This window comes from Notechis scutatus, chromosome 1 (genome assembly GCF_049901735.1).
Source record: "Notechis scutatus isolate UNSWTSFEM ecotype Mainland chromosome 1, rNotScu1.2, whole genome shotgun sequence".
NCBI lineage: Eukaryota > Metazoa > Chordata > Lepidosauria > Squamata > Elapidae > Notechis > Notechis scutatus.
Genome location: NC_142009.1, coordinates 26,917,208 through 26,940,139, shown reverse-complemented (window position 1 = coordinate 26,940,139; position 22,932 = coordinate 26,917,208). Strand labels below are relative to the sequence as shown.

Genomic DNA, 22,932 nt, shown 5'->3' with positions numbered 1-22,932 from the left:
TATAAGTGTCTCTAAACAAAGTTTTGTAATTTAAGGACTTGACTATTGGCTTGATTTGTATAACCCACTGAGCCAAGATTAAGGAAGCCTTGCTAAGTCTAGCGTGATGGTTGAACTCAATTATTGTATAAATATATATATAGATGTTTGGGCACTCCGATTCCCTGTTATATCCAAAACCAGGAAGGTTTATAATTCAGGAGGGAGTCCCTTCAAGCTACCCAATTCCCTTGGCTTCCTGAAGGAAAAACACTGCTATTTTTATGGCTCTCCTAAATAGCAATCTGTTTGCATATTTAATGAAAGACCGAATCGGTAACAATTCTTGGACATATAGAAAAATGTAAGAAGCTATTTTGCTTTCATCAAAAGTACTGGAAATCTGGTGTTATAATTACTCTTCAGTTGCCAGTATCAACAAAGCACCAAACGTAGACCAAAACATCAACCTGTAAAGGAGCATCCATTTTACACAAAACAACCTACTTGTGTTGTCAATGCCAGATAAGAACAAAGTAATGTTTTCTCTGATGATTTCATTTTACCTGCCAAACCCATCTCTTCAGTCTTCCTTCCCTGAGGAAGTGGTTTGTATTGTATTGATTACTTATTTATGAAGCTTCTGCCCCCAGTACATGCAAATTGGGAGATTTTTGGCAGCTTGCAGATTACAAGTTAAAACATCAACAATCTGATTAAACTCCAAATAGGGACCATCAAAAGCAACCTAAACTAGGGAAAACAACACAATATGGACAAAAAAACCCTAGGGGAAAATAATTAAATATGGTATAATATATGAGAGAATACTCATACATACAGTAGTTTGGTCTTCAACATTTTCCTAACAATTAGCAAGAAGGGAGCTACCCTGAGTTTTGTCAGGAGGCTGTTCCAAGGCACCAGAATTGACACAAAAAAGCCGTGCCTTGCAGTTTCACTCCCTCCAACCTCCCATAAATATAAATGTGGGCTATAAATGTGTTTCACCTTGGATACAGGCAGTCCTTGACTTACAACACTTTGTTTAGTGATTGTTCGAAGTTACAACAGCACTGAAAACAGTGACTTAGGACCGTTTGTCACACTTATGACCTTGAGGCATCCCCATGGCTACGTGATTTACATTCAGATACTTGATAGCTGACTCATATTTATGACGGTTGCAGTGTCTCAGGGTGTTGTGAGCCCCTTCTGACAAGCAAAATCAATGGGGAAACCAGTTTCACTTTACAACCGTGTTCCTAATTTAACAATTGCAGTGATTCACTTAACAGATGTGGCAAGAAAAGTCGTAAAACAGGGCAAAACTCGCTTAACAAGTTTCTCACTTAACTACATAAATTTTGGGCTCAATTGTTGTTATAAGTTTAGGAGTACCTGTATTTTTCTAGATTCAGCTGGTTGGAGTATGTGGCCTTGCAGGTACTGCCACCTAACTCAAAACAAGTGAATTAAGACTCATCATTGCAGAAATCATGTTGTTGATCCTTTTCAATCGAGACTTGGTCTTCTGCATAGCAATGTTATTGGTAATAATCCATTTCTCCATAAACCGATATATGAGTTCCTGATTTCCATTTTGAAAATTGGCAGTACACCAATTCTTTTCCAATAAAAGACTGATGTAACAGTACATTATATATTTCTGGTACAAAATTGAGGTCTCATCCAAGAATGCTAGAATGGCTCTCATCCTTGTGTAGGTAGGATCAGTGTACATTCATGTGAGCCAGCAGGACTTTCAAATGTCAGTGTCCTTTCACTAGCTGGCAACCCTAACGGTGTCAGCCTCCACAAAGTTTTCTTGACATCTTTTGCTGCTTGCTTCCTGTCAGATGCCATAGAAACAGGGGAAAGGGTAATTTTGGTATTTGGGAGGAGAAGGTGGCTGGAGAGTGAAGACGTCTTTTGTGTGAACTAAAAAGTAGGGGATGCTTTCCTGCTTACCGCGCAGCTGCAGAGACTTATCTCTACTAAGCCAAGATCAACCATCTTGGGATTCAAAATGGCGTCAGTAGTGGGATTCAAAATATTTTACCACTGGTTCGGTTGGAGTGGCTTGATGGGTGCACTTTGCGCACAAGCACAACTTTGCGTGGACGTGTGCGCCAAACGTGCATTTTGTGCAGGCACAGAGGTGTTTGCACAGGCACAGAGGCATTCCAACTCGCCTCCTGCAAGCCAGCACTCTCCTGGTTGCTTCAGCAGCTGCCACTCAGCACTCTGCTATGCCGCGCAAAGCAGCTGAGCTTCAAAAGAAGAGAATAAAGGCGAGTATTGGAGCCCGGGTGGGTGGGTTGGCCCAACAGCAGAGCGGTGGAAAGATCTGGCTTGGTCTCCACTGCTCATCGCCGCTACCAGCTCGGCCGGACTGGGCCGAACCAGAATACCACCACTACCCCACATGACAAACAGCTCAGGTTGGAATAACCAATCTGGACTCTTGAGGGAGGGAACTTGGGATAACTTTCAATATGTAATATTCGTACCTATTTGCTTCAGATCTTGCTTTCTTTTGTTGCTATCACTTCAAACTCCGTAAAAGTACTTTTTCTCTACATCAATGGAGTTGAAGGATTTCTTTCTTGGGTTTTGAATGAGGCACAGCTGACAAACACTAAGAAATCTTCCAGGTAGGAAAAATACTAGGCAGGAAAGCCAGGAAAGCCAGATTTATTTCTAAGATCTCCACTTGCCTATTTTTATCCTCAAGGAAAGGCAAGATTAAAAAACAAAGCAGCTAGTTGGCTTCAACCCACAGCACATAACTCATTTAATGTAACACTGCCACAAGATTCAGTGATAGCAATGGATTTATATTGCAGTTGACCTTGGGAGGTCTCAGAAAGCTAAGCAGGGTTGGAGCTGGATGATGCTTGAGAAACCACAAGGAAATAAGCAAGAATGGAATACAGGGGAAACAATCCAGGAAGGAGGCAATGGTAACCATTTTGGTGTTATTGTCAAGAAATCTACATTAATGGATCCAGGAAGATGAGCAAGACTCCAAAGGATCTTACTTTTTTCAAAGGAAGCTAAATAAATCTGTGGTGGAAGTAGCTATTAGATATGAAAACATAATGGCATTTTCATGTTTTTAAAAGAATCAATGTGCTGTTGAATGCCAGGCAAACAGCAAGAGAACTGCCATTTCATTCTCTGTCAATGGATTTGCCAGAGTATTTGCTTGGTCATTATGAAAACAGAATATAATAGAATATAATATACATCAGGGTTGTTAAAGTCAAGGCCCGCAGGCTGGATCCAGCTTGCGGGGTGCTTCAATCTGGCTTGTAGGGCTGCCCTGGAAACAGCAAAGGACAGGCCCGTGGTGCCTCTGACAATAAAAACAGAGTTCAGGAGGGCCGCATGTGGCCCTCCCAAGCTCCGTTTTCACTGGCAGAGGGTTGCGGGAGGCCATAGCAGATGAAAACAGAGCTCAGGAGCCTGTTTTTGCTGGCAGAGCACTTGGGCCACCACAGGTACCCCCAACATGAGTGACATCAAGCTGGCCACGCCCCCTCCTAGCCCTCCCAAGGTCAAACACAACTCTGATGCGGCCCTCAATGAAATTGAGTTTAACTTTGACCCCCCTGATATAGATGGATCTTTCGTCAGTAAGAATGTTGGTCAGTGGTGGGATTCAATTTTTTTTTTACTACCGGTTCTGTGGGCGTGGCTTGGTGGGCGTGGCAGGGGAAGGATACTGTAAAATCTCTAGTCAGAGGTGGGATTTGCCAGTTCTCTGAACTACTCAAAATTTCTGCTACCAGTTCTCCAGAACTGGTCAGAACCTCCTGAATACCACCTCAGCTGTTGGTGCTTCTATAATATATATTATCATCAAGTTTTAAAAGATGAGGCTAAAGAAAGGGGTATAGCTAAGGAGATGAAGGCTTGAAGTGTTTCCCACATGCAGGGAACATTTGGACCAGCTTTGTCCAATGTAATGCTCTCCAGATGCAAACCAGGCAGCTGCAGACCATGGGGAACTAATGAAGAACGAATGCTGCAAAATTTGCCTGATTCTTTACAATTTTAGCACTGAGTGGGAAGGGACTCCAAGTTGGCCCTCTGCCTGAAGTGCTAAATCAGCAGGAGGAAAAATACAATAGTGCTTAGCAAAATTGCCAGAGCATTGTAGAATGAGAAGGCAGTGCTAGTGACCCTGTGGCTTCATTTGGTTCTTCAGCTCCCTCGTCCTCTGCATCCCACCTGCAATGATTTCTGGCCGGTGTTTTGATTTTGCTTAGGTTTATTATTGTTGGTTGCTTGCAAAGGTCAACCTGCTTTTGGATAGTAGCTGGATCAGCAATCATTAATAATGCATTGTAAGTGGGCAGAGCAAGTAATTCAGTTTGCAAAAGGGAACGGAAGCTGCAAAGAAGTTAGTTAGATATTTGTGCAAAACAGCTACAGTACAGTACAGATAGTCCTCAGCTTACAACCATTTGTTCAGTGACCAGTACAACAGCACTGAAAAAAGTCACTTATGACTGGTTTTCACATTATGACTGTTGCAGCATTCCTATGGTCACGCAATCAATATTCTGGCACTTGGTAACTGGCGTGCATTTATGACAGTTGCGCTGTCCTGGGTTCATGTGATCTCACCACTTGTAACCTTCCCAGCTGGCTTCCGACAAGCAAAGTCAGTGAGTGAAGCCAGATTTACTTACTGATCGCAAGAGTCACTTAACAACTGCAGCAATTTGCTTAACAACTGTGGCAAAAAGGTCATAAGATGGAGCAAAACTCACTTAACCACCGCCTTGCTTAGCAACAGATATTTTGGGCTCAATTGTGGTTGTAAGTCAGGGACTATGTGTATTTGAAACACATTTCCAAACCAACCATGGAATGGCTGTATAGGACAGATAAAGGTTTTGGAACAGCTTCACAGTCAACAGGATTGAATATTATTCAGGATCTGTGGGGATCTTGACATCTAAAGCATGTAAGGAACTCAGGGGTTGTTCTTAAGCTAGATAGGTTCTGCAAGAAGAATGGGAAAATATCAAAAGCAAAACTAAAAATACATTCTGTAAAATACAGAAAGTACATTATTCCTTTCTGCCAAGTAGTGACTGGAAGGCTGCCTAAGCCTTTGCATCTACCGTATTCACCATTTTCTTATTTTGAATCTAATAATATATATATGTACCGGTGTGCATGTATATACATATTGTAGAACTACCGTAATTTGTACAGTATTTAACTCTGTATTCTGTGGGAACTCTTCATTTAGAGATTCATGCAAACATGCAATTTGTCCCCCCCCCAATATATCTTTTATTCAGATTTCTCTGCTAAATGTTCTGTAAAAATGGGTACATAGGTTAATTAAATTTTCAGGAATAAGAAAAAGGAGATAAAATAAAGCATCACTGAATCCAACTCCTGCTAACTATATGCACATGTCCATGCATTTTCTTGGAAGCAATACCAATATAATTTGCTGTTACCTTTTCCCAGCATGCTGGCTGGGGAATTCTGGGAGCTTAAATACTGGTTTAAATACTAGCAAAGCCTGATCTATACTTCCAGACTCAACCAGATACAGCCAGCTGCTGATGTAGGAGGTGAAGATTTAGAAAACAAATAGCAAATTTCTATGTATCATCAATACCTGAATGTTTCTATTATTACAGTTTTAGGGCTGATCCAGGATATCTAGATGCCTCAAATAGACAATCCCACCCCCAAAGCCCAAAATGTAACTCTCCCAAGGTGCGCTAATTAATGCCCTAAGGAACCCATGGAAATGAACCCATGGAAGTGTATTATTTTAGGAGACCCACTGCTGCTGGATGACCACTAGGTGACAGCAAATAACTTGTCTCTTTCCAGAGATTTTTGCAGCTCAGACCTGGCACGGAAGTGGGGCTAGAGATGAGTTGTTTAGGAGAACTTGCTGGTCTGTGCCATCTGTGTGAGAGCTGTCTTTCCTTCTGCTAGGCTGTTTTACATCCCAAATGGATTTTTCTTTTCTTTTTCTGGTCTCAAGAAAAAAGCTCTTTTCTAGTCCTGCCTAATCTTGGGTTTGCCCCAGTCACCACAACTGCATATAAAATGACAGTGAGACCTAACAGAAGCCCACTTTTTAAAGAGGCTGTCAAGGAATACGATGTACATACATTTTGATTAAATCGAATCGGCCACTCTTTACTACATTATACCCCCATGATAACAGATAACAGATAATCAGAGTTGGAAGGGACCTTGTAGGTCATCTAGTCCAACCCCTCACCCAAGTGGGAGACCCTACACCATTTCTGACAAATGGCAGTCCAATCTCTTCTTGAAGGTCTCAGGTGATGATGCCCAGCAGTCTGGGAGAATGTAGCAGCCACTTCACTCCGTGGGGAAAGGTTTTTGTTGGTTGGTGCTAGTCCCAAACATTCAAATGCCTGAACGATTCTGATGATGAATTATCATGGCCTTTCTATTGATCCGGAGGCTCCCTGTTTTGCTCCGAATGGCCGAAAGATGCCTGTCCCTTTAAGAAACACCTCCCCACCCCACAGCCTACAGCACCAGCCTACCTTCTACAAGTCGACCGGCTCAGAGTTGTTATCCTTCTCCTTGTGGGTGAAGAAGAAGAAGAAGAAGGCGGCGGCAACAAAGGCAGGACTACGTTCCCCAGGATGCCTTGCGAACAGTGGGCGGGGTAGCCGAGGAGCTGCTGGTGTTCCCTTTCTGGGGGTGGGCAGCATCTGAGGATGAGGAGACGCTTTCTGTTATCACCCAGCCCCCTCCTCCCCGCCCCTCCCACCGGATCAACAGCGGCGGCAGCGGCGGCAGGAGCATCTCCCTCCGGGCGCTGCTTCTCTCCCCCCCTCCCTCCCTTCTGTTTTCCTCCCTCGTTCTCTTACGTGTGAGAGGGGCGGCAGCTGCTGTCGCCGCTGCTGAGCTGCAATGAATGAGCCTCCGGCGCTGCGACTCGCGAGCCCTTCGGATCGCCTCGGGAGCTGCTGAGGGACTCGCCGCGGAGCTCTTGAGATCAGGAAGAAAAGCCAGAGGGCCAGGGGGAGCGGGGCCCACGCCGTCCGCCGCCTGCGGGGAAGGCTAAAGCCGCACCGTTTCTCTTCTTCCTTCACACCCCTTTCTCTCCCCCCCTCCCGACCCCCGCCTCAGCCTTCGCGGCGGGATGAGCCGGCATGGGTGGTCCGTGGTCCGAGGCGGGATGATGCCGTGAAGGGAGCACGCCTTTAAACTCTACCTATTGTGCGGAAGAGACGGTGCCGCGATAACCCGCAGCCGCGCCAGCCTGTCAACTCCGCTGCCGCAGCGGAGCAGCCACTCGGAGCGGAGGACCTCATGCCTGGGAACGGTGCTGCCGCTGCCCAGCCCTGACAGCCGAAGGGCAAGGAAAGCCCCCGGGAGCAGGGACACCCCCATCCCCGCGTGTCTCGGTTTCGCGATGGCTAATAGGCCCAGGGTCAGCGAGACTCTGAAAGTGGTGGTCCGCTGCCGCCCCATGAGCAGGAAAGAGGAAGCCACCGGCTACGAGAGGATCCTGGACATGGATGTGAAGCTGGGCCAGGTGACTATCCGGAACCCCAAGGCTTCTCCAGGGGAACTGGCCAAAACCTTCACCTTCGATGCTGTGTACGATGCCACCTCCAAGCAGGCAGACCTGTATGACGAAACGGTCCGGCCCTTGATAGATTCAGTCCTCCAAGGATTCAATGGCACCATCTTTGCCTACGGTCAGACCGGTACCGGGAAGACCTACACTATGCAAGGGATCTGGGCTGACCCCGAGAAGAGAGGGGTCATCCCCATCTCCTTTGAGCACATTTTCACCCATATCTCCCGTTCGCAGAACCAGCAATATTTGGTCAGGGCTTCCTATTTGGAGATCTATCAAGAAGAGATCCGAGATCTCCTGGCAAAAGACCAGAGTAAGAAATTGGAGCTGAAAGAGAACCCGGAAACGGGGGTTTACATCAAGGACCTTTCGTCCTTTGTGACAAAAAACGTCAAAGAAATTGAACATGTCATGAATTTGGGGAACCAAACACGATCGGTGGGCAGCACGAACATGAACGAGTACAGCTCCCGCTCACACGCCATCTTTGTCATCACGGTGGAGTGCAGTGAGGCTGGGCCAGATGGAGAGGATCACATCCGGGTAGGAAAGCTCAACCTGGTGGACTTGGCTGGGAGTGAAAGGCAGAGCAAGATGGGTGCCCAGGGTGAACGACCCAAAGAAGCTTCCAAGATCAACCTCTCCCTCTCTGCTCTGGGGAATGTGATTTCAGCCCTGGTGGATGGCAAAAGCACCCATATCCCATACCGGGATTCTAAGCTCACCCGCCTTCTGCAGGACTCTTTGGGTGGCAATGCCAAGACCATCATGGTAGCCACGCTGGGCCCAGCTTCCCACAGCTACGATGAGAGCTTGTCAACCCTCCGATTTGCTAACAGGGCCAAAAACATCAAGAACAAGCCACGGGTCAATGAGGATCCTAAAGATACACTATTGCGGGAGTTCCAGGAGGAGATCACCCGCCTGAAGGCCCAGTTGGAGAAACGTGGGATGCTGAGCAAGAAAAGGCGGAGGAGTAGCCGGAGAAAGAAAACCATAGATGGGGAAGGAACCCCGGAAAGTGAAGAAGCAGAGGACAATGAGGATGGAGGGCTAGAAAAAAACATGAAAAATTACTTGAAGGAGCAAAAGGAGAGGTTGGAGGAGGAGAAAGCAGCGATCCAAGATGACCACAGCCTGGTGAATGAGGAGAAGCAAAAGCTACTGGAAGAGAAAGAAAAGATGATTGAGGAACTGAGGAAGGAACAAGAGGCCACTGAACTTCTAGCAATCAAATACAAGGTAAGCCTCATTCATACCACCATTTCTGAAGTGTGGTTCAGGTACACAGCACTGAGCAATCACTTGTGCATTCAGGGGGAAAAAACCCCCAGTGAGGCAGGACATTATTTCCCAGGTGGAGTAGGAGCTCCCATGCTGTCCTAAATATCATCTGATATGTTCAGAGGCTCTCTATTAAGATTAATTCACTCCCCCACCCCTTTAATAATACTTAGTTAATCAGATAGACTTCTTGGATTCTTAACTCATCATGCAGCCATTCATTATGAGGCCTATTCCAGCAACGCTGGTGGTAAATGTGGGTTGATGCTCAGTGAAAAGAGGTGTGACTTCCTGGGGAGACAGAGGCCACATGCTAATATTTTGTCTGCTAGCGCACACTGGACCTTGTGGCAGTAATGGATTTCTGTTGGCTGCAGTATCTGCTGGGCCTCTTGCTTAGGTTTATGCGCTGTCATGTGTTGGATTCCTTTGCATAGGCTGTCAGACGCTGCTCCATCTGGCCAGGAAGGAGGAGGAGTGGCTGAACTGTGGAGCGATGCAGCCCAGGAGGGGGTCTTTGGTGTTTAGGGCTGGCAGCTTCAGCTAATAAGCTCTTCCATTGCACAACAAAGCGGCAGAGAAAAGGCCATTGCTATGACTGGGTGGAGGTGACCTCCTGCATACGCATTGGCCGGTACCTCTGGGAGGTTGGCCAATTGTTCCTGCAGTTCTGATGGGTTTCCTTTTGTCTCTGCAAATGGCTGTTAACAAGAGGGGATGCAACCTTCCCTGTCTTTCAGGTCGCTCCGCCTGCAGCAAATTAAGAGTTTAAGTGAGAACTTTCCCCTGTCCTATTTCTGTCCCAGCTTTTACTGAAAAGTATACCTAAAGGATGCTCAAAGGTCATTTCCTCCCCTAAACTGTATCTGTATCTTTTTGCTGACTCTTGTTTGGCCAGATCTGCAAGTGTTGTCTATGCCCTTGGTGGTTGGCTTTTAGCGTGACCTGGGAAGTGCAGCAAGATAGGGCCCATCCTGTGGGCCAAGCATGAAGTTCTTGCCTCCAGATTTGATTCTCATCTCTCTTGAAAAATGGGTGGGTGTGCACCACGATTCAGACTATGGAGCATATATCTGTGCTTATGGAAAATGCTTCAGTTGGTTACTAAAGTAATCAGTTTGAAGGATTCATGCAATATATTGAAGCATAAACTAACTCAACGGTTGAGGTTCACCCAAGATGCTAAGCTGCAAAAAAAAAACCACACACACAAAAAACCACCTAATTAAGATTTCAAATCAAAATCAAATACAGTACACTGGGCAAATGTAGCTGCTTTGCCTTTAGCTGACATGGTTGTATGAATGCTTCTGAAATGTTTATAGTGATTCTGTACCGGGGGTCTCCAGCCTTGGCAACTGGTGGACTTCAATTCCCAGAATTCCCCAGCCAGCAAAGCTTCTTGTGAATGAAGAAGAAGGCAACAAAAGCAGGACTACATTCCCCAGGATGCTTTGCGAACAGTGGGTGGGGTAGGCAAAGCTGGCTGGGGAATTCTGGGAGTTGAAGTCCTCCAGGCTTAAAGTTACCAAGGTTAGAGACCCTTGTTCTATACTGTGCTTCCAGGATGAAAACACAAAGTCCCACTGAGGCTTCCAAAAATAATGTGTCTGCCTCAAACTATGGATTTTAGAAAATCTCATGTCAAACTACCAGGTTTCCCTCCTCTCCTAGAACTAATTGGACATTCCAAGAACCAAACTTTGGAATTCTTCAACAACAACTTTGCATTTATCCATCCATCTTTCCATCCAATGTATGTGTCTGCCTATCTATCCCATCAGATTCTAGATGTAAACCAAATCCAACTGAACAATCGATTAAAAAGGAAGGAAGGAAGGAAGGCCCCAATAAAATTTCAGTGTCCCCATCATATACACCCAAGGCAGAACTCCAGTAATTAACATCCTGACCACAATGCTTGGGGAAATGCCAAATCTTCACTGCTTTGCAAAAGGCCAGGAGAGTTGGAGCCTACTATCCACAGAAACCAATGACTACAGCATTGTTCCCTCCCTCACCTTACAAATCTCAGTTAAAATATTTGCTCATATTGGAAGCTGAAATGGTGACTTTAGTTCACTTGCTGTTCCTGAGTGTAACGTACATTTATTTACCTATCTGTTAAATTTGTCTCACCATGGAGCTACTGTAGGTGGCTTACAACAATAAAAATGGAGAAATGAAAAGAAGTGTAAACATAACAGCAGCAAAGTGATGGAATAGTGGAATAAGCAATGAAAAAGAAAACAATGAGAACATAGTGATATGAGAATAAAAAAATGGGCAGATGGGAAAATGCTAGGTTTGCTAGCCACCTAGTAGTCACCTCCAGTGCGTTACTTCCCCATTGGATCCCCAGGCCAACCAGCAGAGCCAGTTTTTCAGATTCTTGTGGATGGATAGGGGGATGGAAGCAGTTGGAGGGTAGGAGGATGTTCCAAAGGGCAGGTGGTATGGCAGAGAAGGCTCTTCTACTGGAACCACACTTGGGATTCTTTGACTGATAGGATCTGCGCAAAGCTCCCTTTCTGTGCCAGCATGAGTGGGGCAGGCTTATCCTAGTTATATCAGACGGTTTGCAAGCTTTGCAGGCTTGGTGTGAAGTAAATAGCTATATAATTGTATATGCTTATCTTAGCAGTCCTGAGGGTAAAAGCAGATAAAACATAGTGAATGACTACAGCAATAAAAACAGCAAACATTCCATGACGCCTTCATTTTACCCTCTTTATTTCCAACGTGCACATCTTCAAGAGTATGTTTAAAGAACTAAATGTGGGAGATCGTTTTAAAGGAGAGGTATTTTCCCACGTGGGTTCCTTTAAGCCATAGTTTTAAGGAATAAACCATTGTTGGTTCGGCTTAGACAACATACAAAGGCATAACCCATAGTTTATAAATCAAAATAGATGAATTCATGTGACATGTTAAGCTAGAGCCAAACCAGCTACGAGGGCTATCCACAAAATAGATTACATTTTCGTCTGTAGCAAGAAGGGGCGGAGCTAGCGCGGCCATCTTTGGTCTGTGCATCCGCCGCTCAGTTTGCATCTAGTCGTGCTAGTGGGAGGTTCATATCGTTGCCCGTTATTTCACAGCAAACGTTTGAAATGTGTGCTGCAATTGAAAATCCCTCGAGTTGTGAGGTGTGATCAGTGATAAGGTTTTTGTTGGCAAAAAACCATAAACCGATAGAAATTTTTCGGCAACTGTGTGAAGCGTACGGGGACAACATCACTGAAGGTGGAGTGCTCCAATGGTGCATTAAGTTTTAAAATGGCCGAACTACGGCACTCGAGAAGTCCTGAATGCTTTCAAGTGGGAGATTTTTCCTCATCCGCCCTACAGCCCCGATCTTGCACCAAGCGACTACCACTTGTTTCCGAGGATGAAGACCTGGCTTGGAACACAGCGCTTTGACAACGATGCGGAACTGCGGGCGGGCGTGACTGACTGGCTCAAATCTCAGGCGCTGTGTTCCAAGCCAGGTCTTCATCCTCGGAAACAAGTGGTAGTCACTTGGTGCAAGATCGGGGCTGTAGGGCGGATGAGGAAAAATCTCCCACTTGAAAGCATTCAGGACTTCTCAAGTGCCGTAGTTCGGCCATTTTAAAACTTAATGCACCATTGGCGCACTCCACCTTCAGTGATGATGTTGTCCCCGTACGCTTCACACAGTTGCCGAAAAATTTATATCGGTTTATGGTTTTTTGCCAACAAAAACCTTATCACTGATCACACCTCACAACTCGAGGGATTTTCAATTGCAGCACACATTTCAAACGTTTGCTGTGAAATAACGGGCAACGATACGAACCTCCCACTAGCACAACTAGATGCAGACTGGGCGGCGGACGCACAGACCAAAGATGGCCGCGTTAGCTCCGCCCCTTCTTGCTACAGACGAAAACATAATCTATTTTGTGGATAGCCCTCGTATTTCCAGGATTACGACTGGCCTTTGCGGAATTAAGGTTTCCTTCCTAAGGGAGAAACCACTGGACCCCATGAAGGGGATCGGCACCCATCAAACACCTATTTGCATATTATTCTTGGTACCGGACAATGCAAAGAGGCAAAGAAAGAAGCCGAACTCAAAAAAAGGACCAAATTGTATTTGAGCAAACTTACCCCAAAAGTAGACAAGGGGCTTATAAATTTGAAACTGGGGGTGGGGGTGTTTTTGTAAGCCCATTATTTATGCTGATTGATTGGGTTGAGGGAGGGAATAAAGCTGTGCATGGCTAGAGGTATTCTCCCCAGGTGAAACTTACAACTTTGGAACTGCCCTACAAATGGTGTGGTCTCATTGCAAATGCAGACAGTATCACTGGCTAGATGAATAGCTAAGACTGAATGTGCACTGATCATGAGAGCTATGGTGAAAAACTCCATGCTATCTGGGCTTTGCCCATGGCTTATAAGATTTATTGGACACAGGATTAAGTCAGGAATGGAAGGTTGTTTTGCAGCCAAAAGTATGTTGGGTTTTTTAAAAAAATCTGTTATTTTTGGTCCACTAAGGACCCCAAGGTTGTGGTGGTGATACACTGAAGCCACTGGAAAGGGTGGGGCCAGAATTTCAGGTCCTTTGCTCAGTGGTGGGATTCAAATTTTTTTACTACCAGTTCTGTGGGCGTGGCTTGGTGGGCGTGGCAGGGGAAGGATACTGTAAAATCTCCAATCCAAGGTGGTATTTGCTGGTTCTCTGAACTCAAAATTTCCGCCACCGGTTCTCCAGAACTGGTCAGAACCTGCTGAATACCACCTCCGGCCTTGGTTCACTTTTTAAAGTTTACCTTTTTTTCTTTTTTAGTAAGATAAATATGTACAGGGGCTGGATATACCTCCCCTTCCCCTTTCTTTTTTCTTTTGAAAGAAAGTTCCGCATTTTGATACTTCGCTGCTGAATTTCATTGACAAAATCTTGGTGGTTAAGCAAAGTTTTTAAAAGGCCTGCAATCTCATGCAATTTATAAGCTATGGGTTACTTACTCTTAGGAGTATCCTTCAGTGTGCAGATGAGGGGCACGATGCTTTCTTAGAATCAGGCTTCTTCCCTTCTCTGCTATACTGGGAATTAAGGCTTCAGTGAGATGAAGAAGGCAGTGATTCCCTCCTTCCTCTTTAGTCTCTGAAATCCGATTTCTAGGGGTAAAACCTGGATCCCTTTTTTTCCTAATCCTAGATCAGTTGTGAGGAAACGGCATGTCCATGATATTCCCTTGTTTGATATGAAATCCTGGCTTTCCAGGATTGGACGGGCACAGAGGATGCCCTGAAGAGTCCCAACAAAGCTCACCCAGATATGGACCTCTCAGCTTCCAAGAAGACAGCAGAGGCATCTGACTGACCTCTTGTAGTTAAAGGGAGGGAGGGAGATGTGGGGAAATGGCATCTGCATGAATGTTCCCTTCTGTTGGTTGGAGTTACCCTCTCAATGAACAAGCACAATGCCTATAACAAGTCCCCCCAGCCCATACAGTCTTGGGTCAATGGTGGCCTAGAAAAGAAGGAGATCATTGTGTTCCGGAGAGAGGCAGCTTTGTGAACGGATGGATGGAAAACAGAGGGAAGCCCTCCTTTTCTTTAACACATAATCCAGCCTTATGGAATATTGTGTAAAAAATCAGATCTAAGACTGACCAGCTTAGCAGCCCCGAAAAGGACACGATCTCATTTCCAGTAGGTGGGCCAAGGGATAATAATGAATATCATGAGTGATCAGTGGTCTTACCTGGGGAAATACATTATCTGAACTGAGCCATTGTGGGTTTGTATACCATGACTTGTGACCAAGCATGTTAAATATACCTGGCCAGGGGTAATTTTATAATCAGTGTTTAAAGTATCTTCAGCTTAATGCATTGCCTGAACTTAGGCAATGGTGTAAGGCTGCTTCATTCGTTTAATGCGGCTGTTTTTGCCACCTTGGAAGAAGAACCCAGGAGCCTTGCAATGCATACAAAGGCAACAAAGATAATGGGAGTGATATAAATAGCAGGAAAAGTGGTCATGCTCAGATCTTTGATATTGTACTGCTTTCAAAAAGCTCTCGCATTTGGCTTCCTGGGAGTGGTCAGTAATCACAAGGACATGTTGGATAAAATGATCATTGAACCAAATTTTGCTGCATAGGGTTTGGTTTGGCACATCAAGAGCCAAAGAAAAGATAGGTGGCTGTGCATGTCTACCACCCTAACATGACAAAGACCCCAGAAACTAGCTGGCCAGATCTTGGGGGTGACAGTAATGCATGACAGTAATGAGTCTCTCCTAAATCTGGTTAGTAGTCCAATTAGCCCAGGAGAGTCAATATGAAGGCCACTGCCTCAAAACTCCTGGCCAAATATCTAGCTTTTTGAGTTTGACATCCTCGGCTACCAGTATATCCACAGAACCTCTCTTGGTGCCCAAGATGTTCTAGGCCCCATTACCGAAAATTAAAGAGCATTTTTTGAGAGTGTATCCTCTTGCCCAGAAAAAAGAAAGCAGAGGTAAGCTGAGACTGAAAAAGCATCTCAGCTTGTGTTCGGGCTGTGAATATTTTATTGCCACACCAGCCATTTTGCAAGTTCCCTATACCATGCTCAGAATTCCAGCTGTTCCCACCAGCTCAACAGGAAAAAGAGGAATTGTCAGTGAGGAAAAGTAGCAAATCTTTCCTCAGCTCCAGAGAAAAGTTCACTGACCTTCCATCTGTTGGCTTGAGCTCTAAGCAGCGGTGGGATTCTACCAGTTCGCATCTATTCGCTAGAACCGATTGTTAACATTCTGAGCAGTTCGGAGAACCGGTTGTTAGAAGAAATTTCTGGCCTAATCCTGTAAGGAAGGCAGGAAGGAAACATTCTGGTGTTGCTTACAGAAACTGCCTCTCCGTTAACCCTTATTACATTCTTGGCAGGACTAGACTTCCTGTCTTAGAAACTTCTCTGGGTTTTTTATCCCCTCCTTTGCTGGTACTTTGCTTGTGTGTAGTGACCATTCAATGTTACAATGGCACTGAAAAAAGTGACATGACCATTTTTCAGATTTACGACTGTCGCAGAATCCCCACAGTCATGAGAGGCCAGGCGAGGAGATGCATGCTTCAATGTGAGTGATATTGAGTTGGCCACGCCCAGCCAATAACATGACCACCAAGCCACATCCACCCAGTCACATAACCACCAAACCACTCCCACCGACTAAGCCACGCCAGAACCAGTTGTTAAAAAATTTGAATCCCACCCCTGGCTCTAAGCCATAATGTTTGCTTGGTTCAGCTGTATATATTCTATACATCCACCTATTTGTCACTTTTCCAACAAGCCATGTTTAAGCAAACCATGACTAAGTATGTTGTGTGAATCTGATCAGAAAATAATTTATGTTAGAGCTCTGTTTTGCCCTTGTGGTTCCTGTGGTGGAATTGCATTCTATTTTAATTTGCAAGATTTTAGCAAAGGAAACTTAAATCTAAAACAAAGAGAGATCGTGTGAGGGTTGTTTTTTTTATGCTGCTATTTTACTATCATGCTTGATGGAATTGTTTTTGATCAGCAGCTGCCTTCAGCAACATAATTGCAACGGAAGGCTGACCTAATTTTGACAAGCACTGGGAATGTAGGCTGTAGGGCTAGGCAGAGTAACTTGCGCTCTAGATTAGGCTCCCTTTGGGAGCATGTGCACACAATGCAGTTTCAGAGATGTGATTCTTACTGGCAGAACGGATGGTGGGGAAAGCAACAGCATTGCATTAGTAATGCCAAAAGATGAAATGGGGCAGAGCTCATCCTTCATCTATTTCTAAATGGGAGACTGTTGTTGGACAGCAATCAAATGAACAACAGTAGTCTTTTTTTCCCACTTCGGCAAGGCTGTGTGCACATTATAATTCCATAGGAGCAAGAAACACACACAAACACACACACACACACACTATATTTCCACATGATGACACTTTATTTAAAAATAACACATTTCTAGCCTTTTTGATACTCAAATGGGCTTGAAAATGTATCAGCAACAGCTGGTGAAATGTCTGAAATCAACGAGAAGAGCCAAAAACTGAAAACAAAATTTGTAATATGAGTTTATATGTTTAAGTTGCTGGATTAAATTGTTCTTGGGGGGAAATGTTAACTTGTAAGGGATATTCAGAGACCTGACAAAGAGACACTTTTGAAGCCTCTAACATACTCAGGAAGTTAACAGTTTCTCTCCTGCTGTTGAACCTTTCTCTGAATATTACTGACACTAAAGTATGGTTTGTATTTACTGAATACATTGGCTGCTAATGCTAAGCTCTAAACCAGGGATTCATAACTTCTGATTTGATTTGTATTTTTATAGCAGGTTGAAGCCTTTACTCCAAAATTGGGAAGGTGGGGGGGAACTTCTCATTTTAGAAGATGTTCTTCAAGCATAGCCAACAGCCCAGAAGACAAGCTCAGGATCCCAAAAGATCTTGACAGACTTGAACAATATCCCCTCTCCAACAACATGAAATTGATTGTGGAAAAAAGCAAGGTTTTGCCACCTATGCAGGAAAAACCAAAGATACAAGTATAGGTTAGACAAAATCCTGGCTCAGAAACAGTAACTGTGAGAGGGACCTTGAAGCCCTAGTGGACGATCACTTAAACATGAGCCAGCAGTGTGCGGCAGCAGCCAAAAAAGCTAATATAATCCTTGGTTGTATAAACAACAAAGGCATAGAATCAAAATCACATGAAGTATTAGTACCACTTTATAAATCCTTAGTAAGACCACAGCTGGAATACTGCATCCAGTTTTGCTTACCACATTACAAAAAAGATGTTAAGACTTTGGAAAAAGTGCAAAGAAGAACAACTAAGATGGTTAAAGGCCTGGAGACAAAAGCATATGAAGAACGGTTGCAGGATTTGCATACGGCTAGTCTAGAGAAAAGAAGGACGAGCGGTGACATGATAGCAGTATTCCAGTATTTGAGGGGCTGCCACAAAGAAAAGGGGGTCAGCTTATTTTCCAAAGAACCAGAAGGCAAGACAAGAAAAAATGGATGGAAATGAATCAAGGAGAGAATAGAGTAGAGCAGAGCAGAGCAGAGCAGAACAGAACAGAACAGAACAGAACAGAATAGATTTTTTTATTGGCCAAGTGTGATTGGAGACACAAGGAATTTGTCTTGGTGCAAATGCTCTCAGTATACATAAAAGAAAAGATACAAAGCAACCTGGAATTAAGGAGACACTTCCTAACAGTGAGAACAATTAACCAGTGGAACAGCTTGCTTTCAGAAGTTGTTGATAGTTTATCTGTGGAGTCACCTGTCTGAAATGGTATGGGGTCTCCTTCTTGAGCAGGGGGTGGGCTGGAAGACCTCCAGGGTCCCTTCCAGCTCTATTCTGATTGACTGTGTATCTTAGAGCAGCCTCCCCCAACCTTTTGGGCACCAGGGACCAGTTTGGTGGACAAAGGTTTTTTTATGAACCGGAGAGGGGGGGTTGTTTTGTGTGCTGCCTGCATCCCACGGATGGAGCTTTACTTGTTTGCATGGCCTGGTTTCTGGCATGCCATGGCCTGGTACCACTCCACAGACCAGGAGTTGGGGACCCCTATCTTAGAGGATCCAGAAATTGCAAACCAAGTGTATTTGGGACAATGTGACCACATCCCCACTCATATCCAAGATTGAGCTTCATCTATTTTTCCCTATCCAGACCCCTATAGCCTTTAGACTAGACACCAAGATAGAAGATCAATGGCCAAGAGTTATGTAAATAGGTATCATTAGCATATTGTTGATATCCAATCCCATGACAACAGATAACGTCACCCAGGAGATTCATGTAGATGCTAGTTAAGAATGTGGGTGGGTGGGTGGGTGGGGAATGAAACCTGAGCAAGAACTGAGGACTCCCCCCACATCAACAGGAATGGGGACTTTTTGTGAAAGAAGGAAGACACGACACTGTGTCTCTCCTAACCACCTGAGCTGATCCAGAAGGATACAATGATCAATGGCATTGAAAGCCATCAAGAGATTTAGAAGGACCGGGATGAATGTATTACCCCCATCTCAGTCCCATCATAGGTCAAAGGGCTACCTCAGTAATGTATGCAGATCTGGTAGGGATCCAATACTGTTTCTTCCAGCAGCGCTCTAATCTCTTCTGCCATTTTATTTCCCAGTTCCTTTGAAAACCAGGAGACCTCTGAGATCCATGTGTAGAGAAAGGCCATGAAGGTACAATGTGAATCAAGGCTGTCACCAAATTCTAATCCCAAGAGATGACTAAGGCCTAAATTGAACTGAGGTCTAACGGTATCTGGGCAGACAAATTGATAGGCGTGAAGAACTCTAGAACTATGATCTGTAGCTCAAGGGCAAGAGCAACATCCCCAGTTCCAGATCACATTGGAACTGCCCCTAGAGAAAGAACAGTTCCAATAAGTGACCCCCCTCCTATGCATCTAACTCTTGATGACTTGGGTCAAGTCAATGGTTGCCATGGTGGCAGCTGTGAACTCCCAAGCCACTTCAGACTCCACACCTGGGGAAGGCAAGTTGACATCTTCCAGTACCATAAGCTGGAAAACCCAGGCACAATGTCAAGCAGTTCAGGTAAGGAAGCCATAACAGGTCATCTTCAATCAATTTATTTATTTATTTATTTTATTTATTTATTTGATTTGCCAATTGTTTACAAGATAATAAGTATAAGTGTATACATAGTTGTGAATACATGAAATGGGTACATATAAGAAAAATAAAAGAATAAGAGAAACAATAGGACAGGGACGGTAGGCACGTTGGTGCGCTTTATGCACGCCCCTACAGACCTCTTAGGAAAGGGGTGAGGTCAATAGTAGACAGTCTAATTTGTTTAGTGACCTTTCCTGGTTACAACTACACTGAAAAATGTGACTTATAACTTGGTCCTGGCACTTGTGACCATTGCAGCATTGCCATGGTCACATGATCAAAGGTTGGGCAGTTGGCAACCAGCATGGATTTATGATGGCTGTAGCATCTCAGGGTCATTTGCGACCTTCCCAGCTGGCTTCTGACAAGCAAAGTCAATGGGAGAAACCAGATTGGCTTAAAGATGGCATGGTTCACATAACTGCAATGATTTACTTAATAACCAGGGTGGGGAAGTGTCATAAAACCAAGAGTGGCTCACTTAATAACTGACTTGCTTAGCAACATAAATTATGGTCCCATTTGTATTCGTAAGTTGAGAACTTACCTGTATGTAGCAAGGAGGCCTATACAGTAGTGGCAGTCCTATCTGTTCCCTACAGCTTGATTCTGCAAATAGGATCTCACCTCCAGATATTTGTGGGTGAGGAACTCCAAAAACCATAATAGCCACTTCGCCATTGTTGCCCTGGCTTCGCAATTGCCACATTGGAAACCAAAATGGCACTGGATTCTGTCAATATGCTAAACCAGAACTACACAAGCAGTCTTAAAGCTTAACACTTTGCCTAAATTGAACCTATGCTTGCAAACATTACCATCAAAGAAGGAAAATCTGGAGGCTGAATAGCAACGTGCATCTACTAATAGGGCTAGATTGGAGAGTACAAGAGTTTCCTAAGGGAAATAATGGGAGGAGCTGTTGCTAGGCAACAGATTTGCCAGGCATTGCAGGGAATTCTTGTGATAGAGTAAGCAGAGATCCATAACCACCATTTGTGTCATTTAGACAGATTTTATCACCGTATTTTTCTCCTTCTTTTGCCCTTTAAAAATTGCTTCCCTCCCCCCCCTCAATTTTCAGGTGTTACTAAATAATACACAGTTGGCTGCTCTTTGATGAAGTTTTTATAGCTCCCTTTAACATGATTTTAATGCAGGGTGTGGTTTTATTAGTAGTTTGTGATATTTTCTGGAAAATAACCACTTTATTTGTATTTTTATTATTAAAATTGAACACTGTCTGTATATTTTCCTCCAATGTTTTCTGATCAAAAGTAAATATTTCAATCCATGAGCAAAGATAGGGCTAGCCACTGCCTCATCTGGAGGATTTTCTTTAAAAAGGCTGTATGAATTGTAGCCAAGGTACAGAGCTGCCTAATGCATTGTTGCATTCAGGAGCATCCACAGAGGAGGCCAAAGAAAGTCAAGACAATGTCTGTGACTGCAATTGAAGCTGTGCCCTTTTAAGCACACATTACACATGCAACATACACTACATGAAAAGAGGCAGAGCTTTAATCCTGCATCCATGACCACCATCTTAGCTTTTTTGTCTTATCCTCACCCACCATGCATGCTCCAGTATTTTTCTATAGTGTTAGTTAGTTCAGTACTTTTCTGTGTAATTGATGTACATTTTTTTTCATGTACCAGAGGAGGAAATGTTCAAATACATGTATATATACTGCATAGGGATAACCATATTTATTGCAATTTACATTTAATCAATTTTATTTTTTGTCATACTTGGCTTATTCTATGGTGTGTCAGTTTGATATAATGGGATGGGCACATAAGAAAAAAAAACACATACTATATAACTGACCACCTGCAATAGAACTGGAACCAGAATTATTTTTGTTAGGGATATTCAAAAAGAAATATGGAAAAAAACATAAAATATATAGTATTACACATTTTAACAAAATGTTTTGTTTTTAAAAGACACAAAAGACTAATCAAGTTTATTTAAAGAAAATAACTGACCACCTGCCTTATTTCCAACTAAGTGAAGAAGGTCAGTTGTAATACAATGTATAATTCATGGTGGAAGAGAATCACTGGATTGTATTACAAATTATGGATACAGAAATACCCTTTTCATAGGAGGTAGGAGACTTTTCTTAACTTATCAGCATTGCAATGTAAATCCAGTTTTTGTGTTTCAAAAAAAATTGTGACATACACTCGGTTGCAGTGAATGTCACCCATTTGTGATTTTCTTGTAAGAAAAGTGCAGCCAGTGATTGTGCTGAATTTGGGACTGGAACCAGGAAGAATTACTTGTTCATGTTACATGGAGAAATACTAGCCTAATACACTGATACAAAATCTAGGTGACAAGCAATAGTGTTGATATGAATTCTGAGCAGTCTTAGGATCTGCAATGTATGACAGATGAATCTTGTGCCTTCAATGGTAGGCTATATATTTTCAAAAGTTGCTGGTTTATGAGCTTATCCGTGGATGTGTGTGCCTCTTTCTGTTTTATTTCACTTATTGTTTACATCACTTGGGTGGCCGTCATCCAAATTATGACAGGTTTATTTGATAAGCTTGTTTAATAATGTTCTTCAATGATGAGAAGGCTGAGAGTTTATGAAATCATCTGTCTGGATCCAGGATGGTTCATTGCTTCCTTACATTTTTATCATTCAGTCAGGAGCAGCAGGCACACGCCACATTTCATCATGCAAAATCAAGGGATGGTGCAAGTCATCCAAGGATTTGTGAAAGCAACAAAGGGTGGGTGGGTCCCTTGTGTTTTGAGAGCTAGCTATGCCTCTGGAATGTCTGTGTCTGTACAAAAAAAACCCTGATCATCCCTCCCAGCAGGTGAGATATTCTCCAGAGGGGGATGAAAAGCATTATTAATAAAACCAGCTCGATACCCATGCTTCGCTCTGAAACTATGTGGTTGGGCTTAGATTTTGGGAAGGAAAAGAAAGGAAAAAAATTCTTCCTCTGCCTACCAGCATCCATCGGTATTCATCTGGCTAGCATCCTGTCAGTGTGTGAGAGAGTTGAGGGCTGTTTGGAAACTGAAACAGTATTTGCTATGTGAGCAAGAAGGAGACAGCAAGGAGCCTGGGCATGGCTTAGCTCAACTGTTCTGTACTAAAGCTGCTTGGTGCTGTGAAACTAAAACTAAAATTCCTCTGCTTGTATTTTGCATTTAGAACAGATTTCTTTTCAGATTTCTTTTCAGGTAGAACTCCTTAGTATCAGAGCATGTTAATAATAATACCGTGTTTCTCATATAATAAGGCCGGGTCTTTTTTTTTTTTTTTTTGAGCCCCGAAAAAATGGCTAGGCCGTCTTTTCGGGGATGACTTAATTCCCCGCCCCTTGCATCTTCGGGCGGGCAGTG

General features: G+C 43.8%; 1 protein-coding gene and 1 long non-coding RNA gene across 3 annotated transcripts in view; one reads left to right on the top strand and one right to left on the bottom strand.

Moving 5' to 3' along the window:
* LOC148132715 (uncharacterized) overlaps nt 1-6,616 on the bottom strand; it is a 44,845-nt gene extending 38,229 nt beyond the window's left edge. For both annotated transcript variants that reach the window (XR_015748489.1, XR_015748487.1), the window contains exon 1: nt 6,549-6,616. This is a non-coding gene — a long non-coding RNA (uncharacterized LOC148132715). The remainder of the gene's footprint in view (nt 1-6,548) is intronic.
* Nucleotides 6,617-6,709: 93 nt separating this feature from the next.
* Nucleotides 6,710-22,932, top strand: part of KIF3C (kinesin family member 3C) — a 41,735-nt gene continuing 25,512 nt past the window's right edge. The window contains exon 1 of the mRNA XM_026671554.2: nt 6,710-8,839. Within this exon, the coding sequence (XP_026527339.1) occupies nt 7,427-8,839 (1,413 nt within the window). The 5' untranslated portion in view covers nt 6,710-7,426. The remainder of the gene's footprint in view (nt 8,840-22,932) is intronic.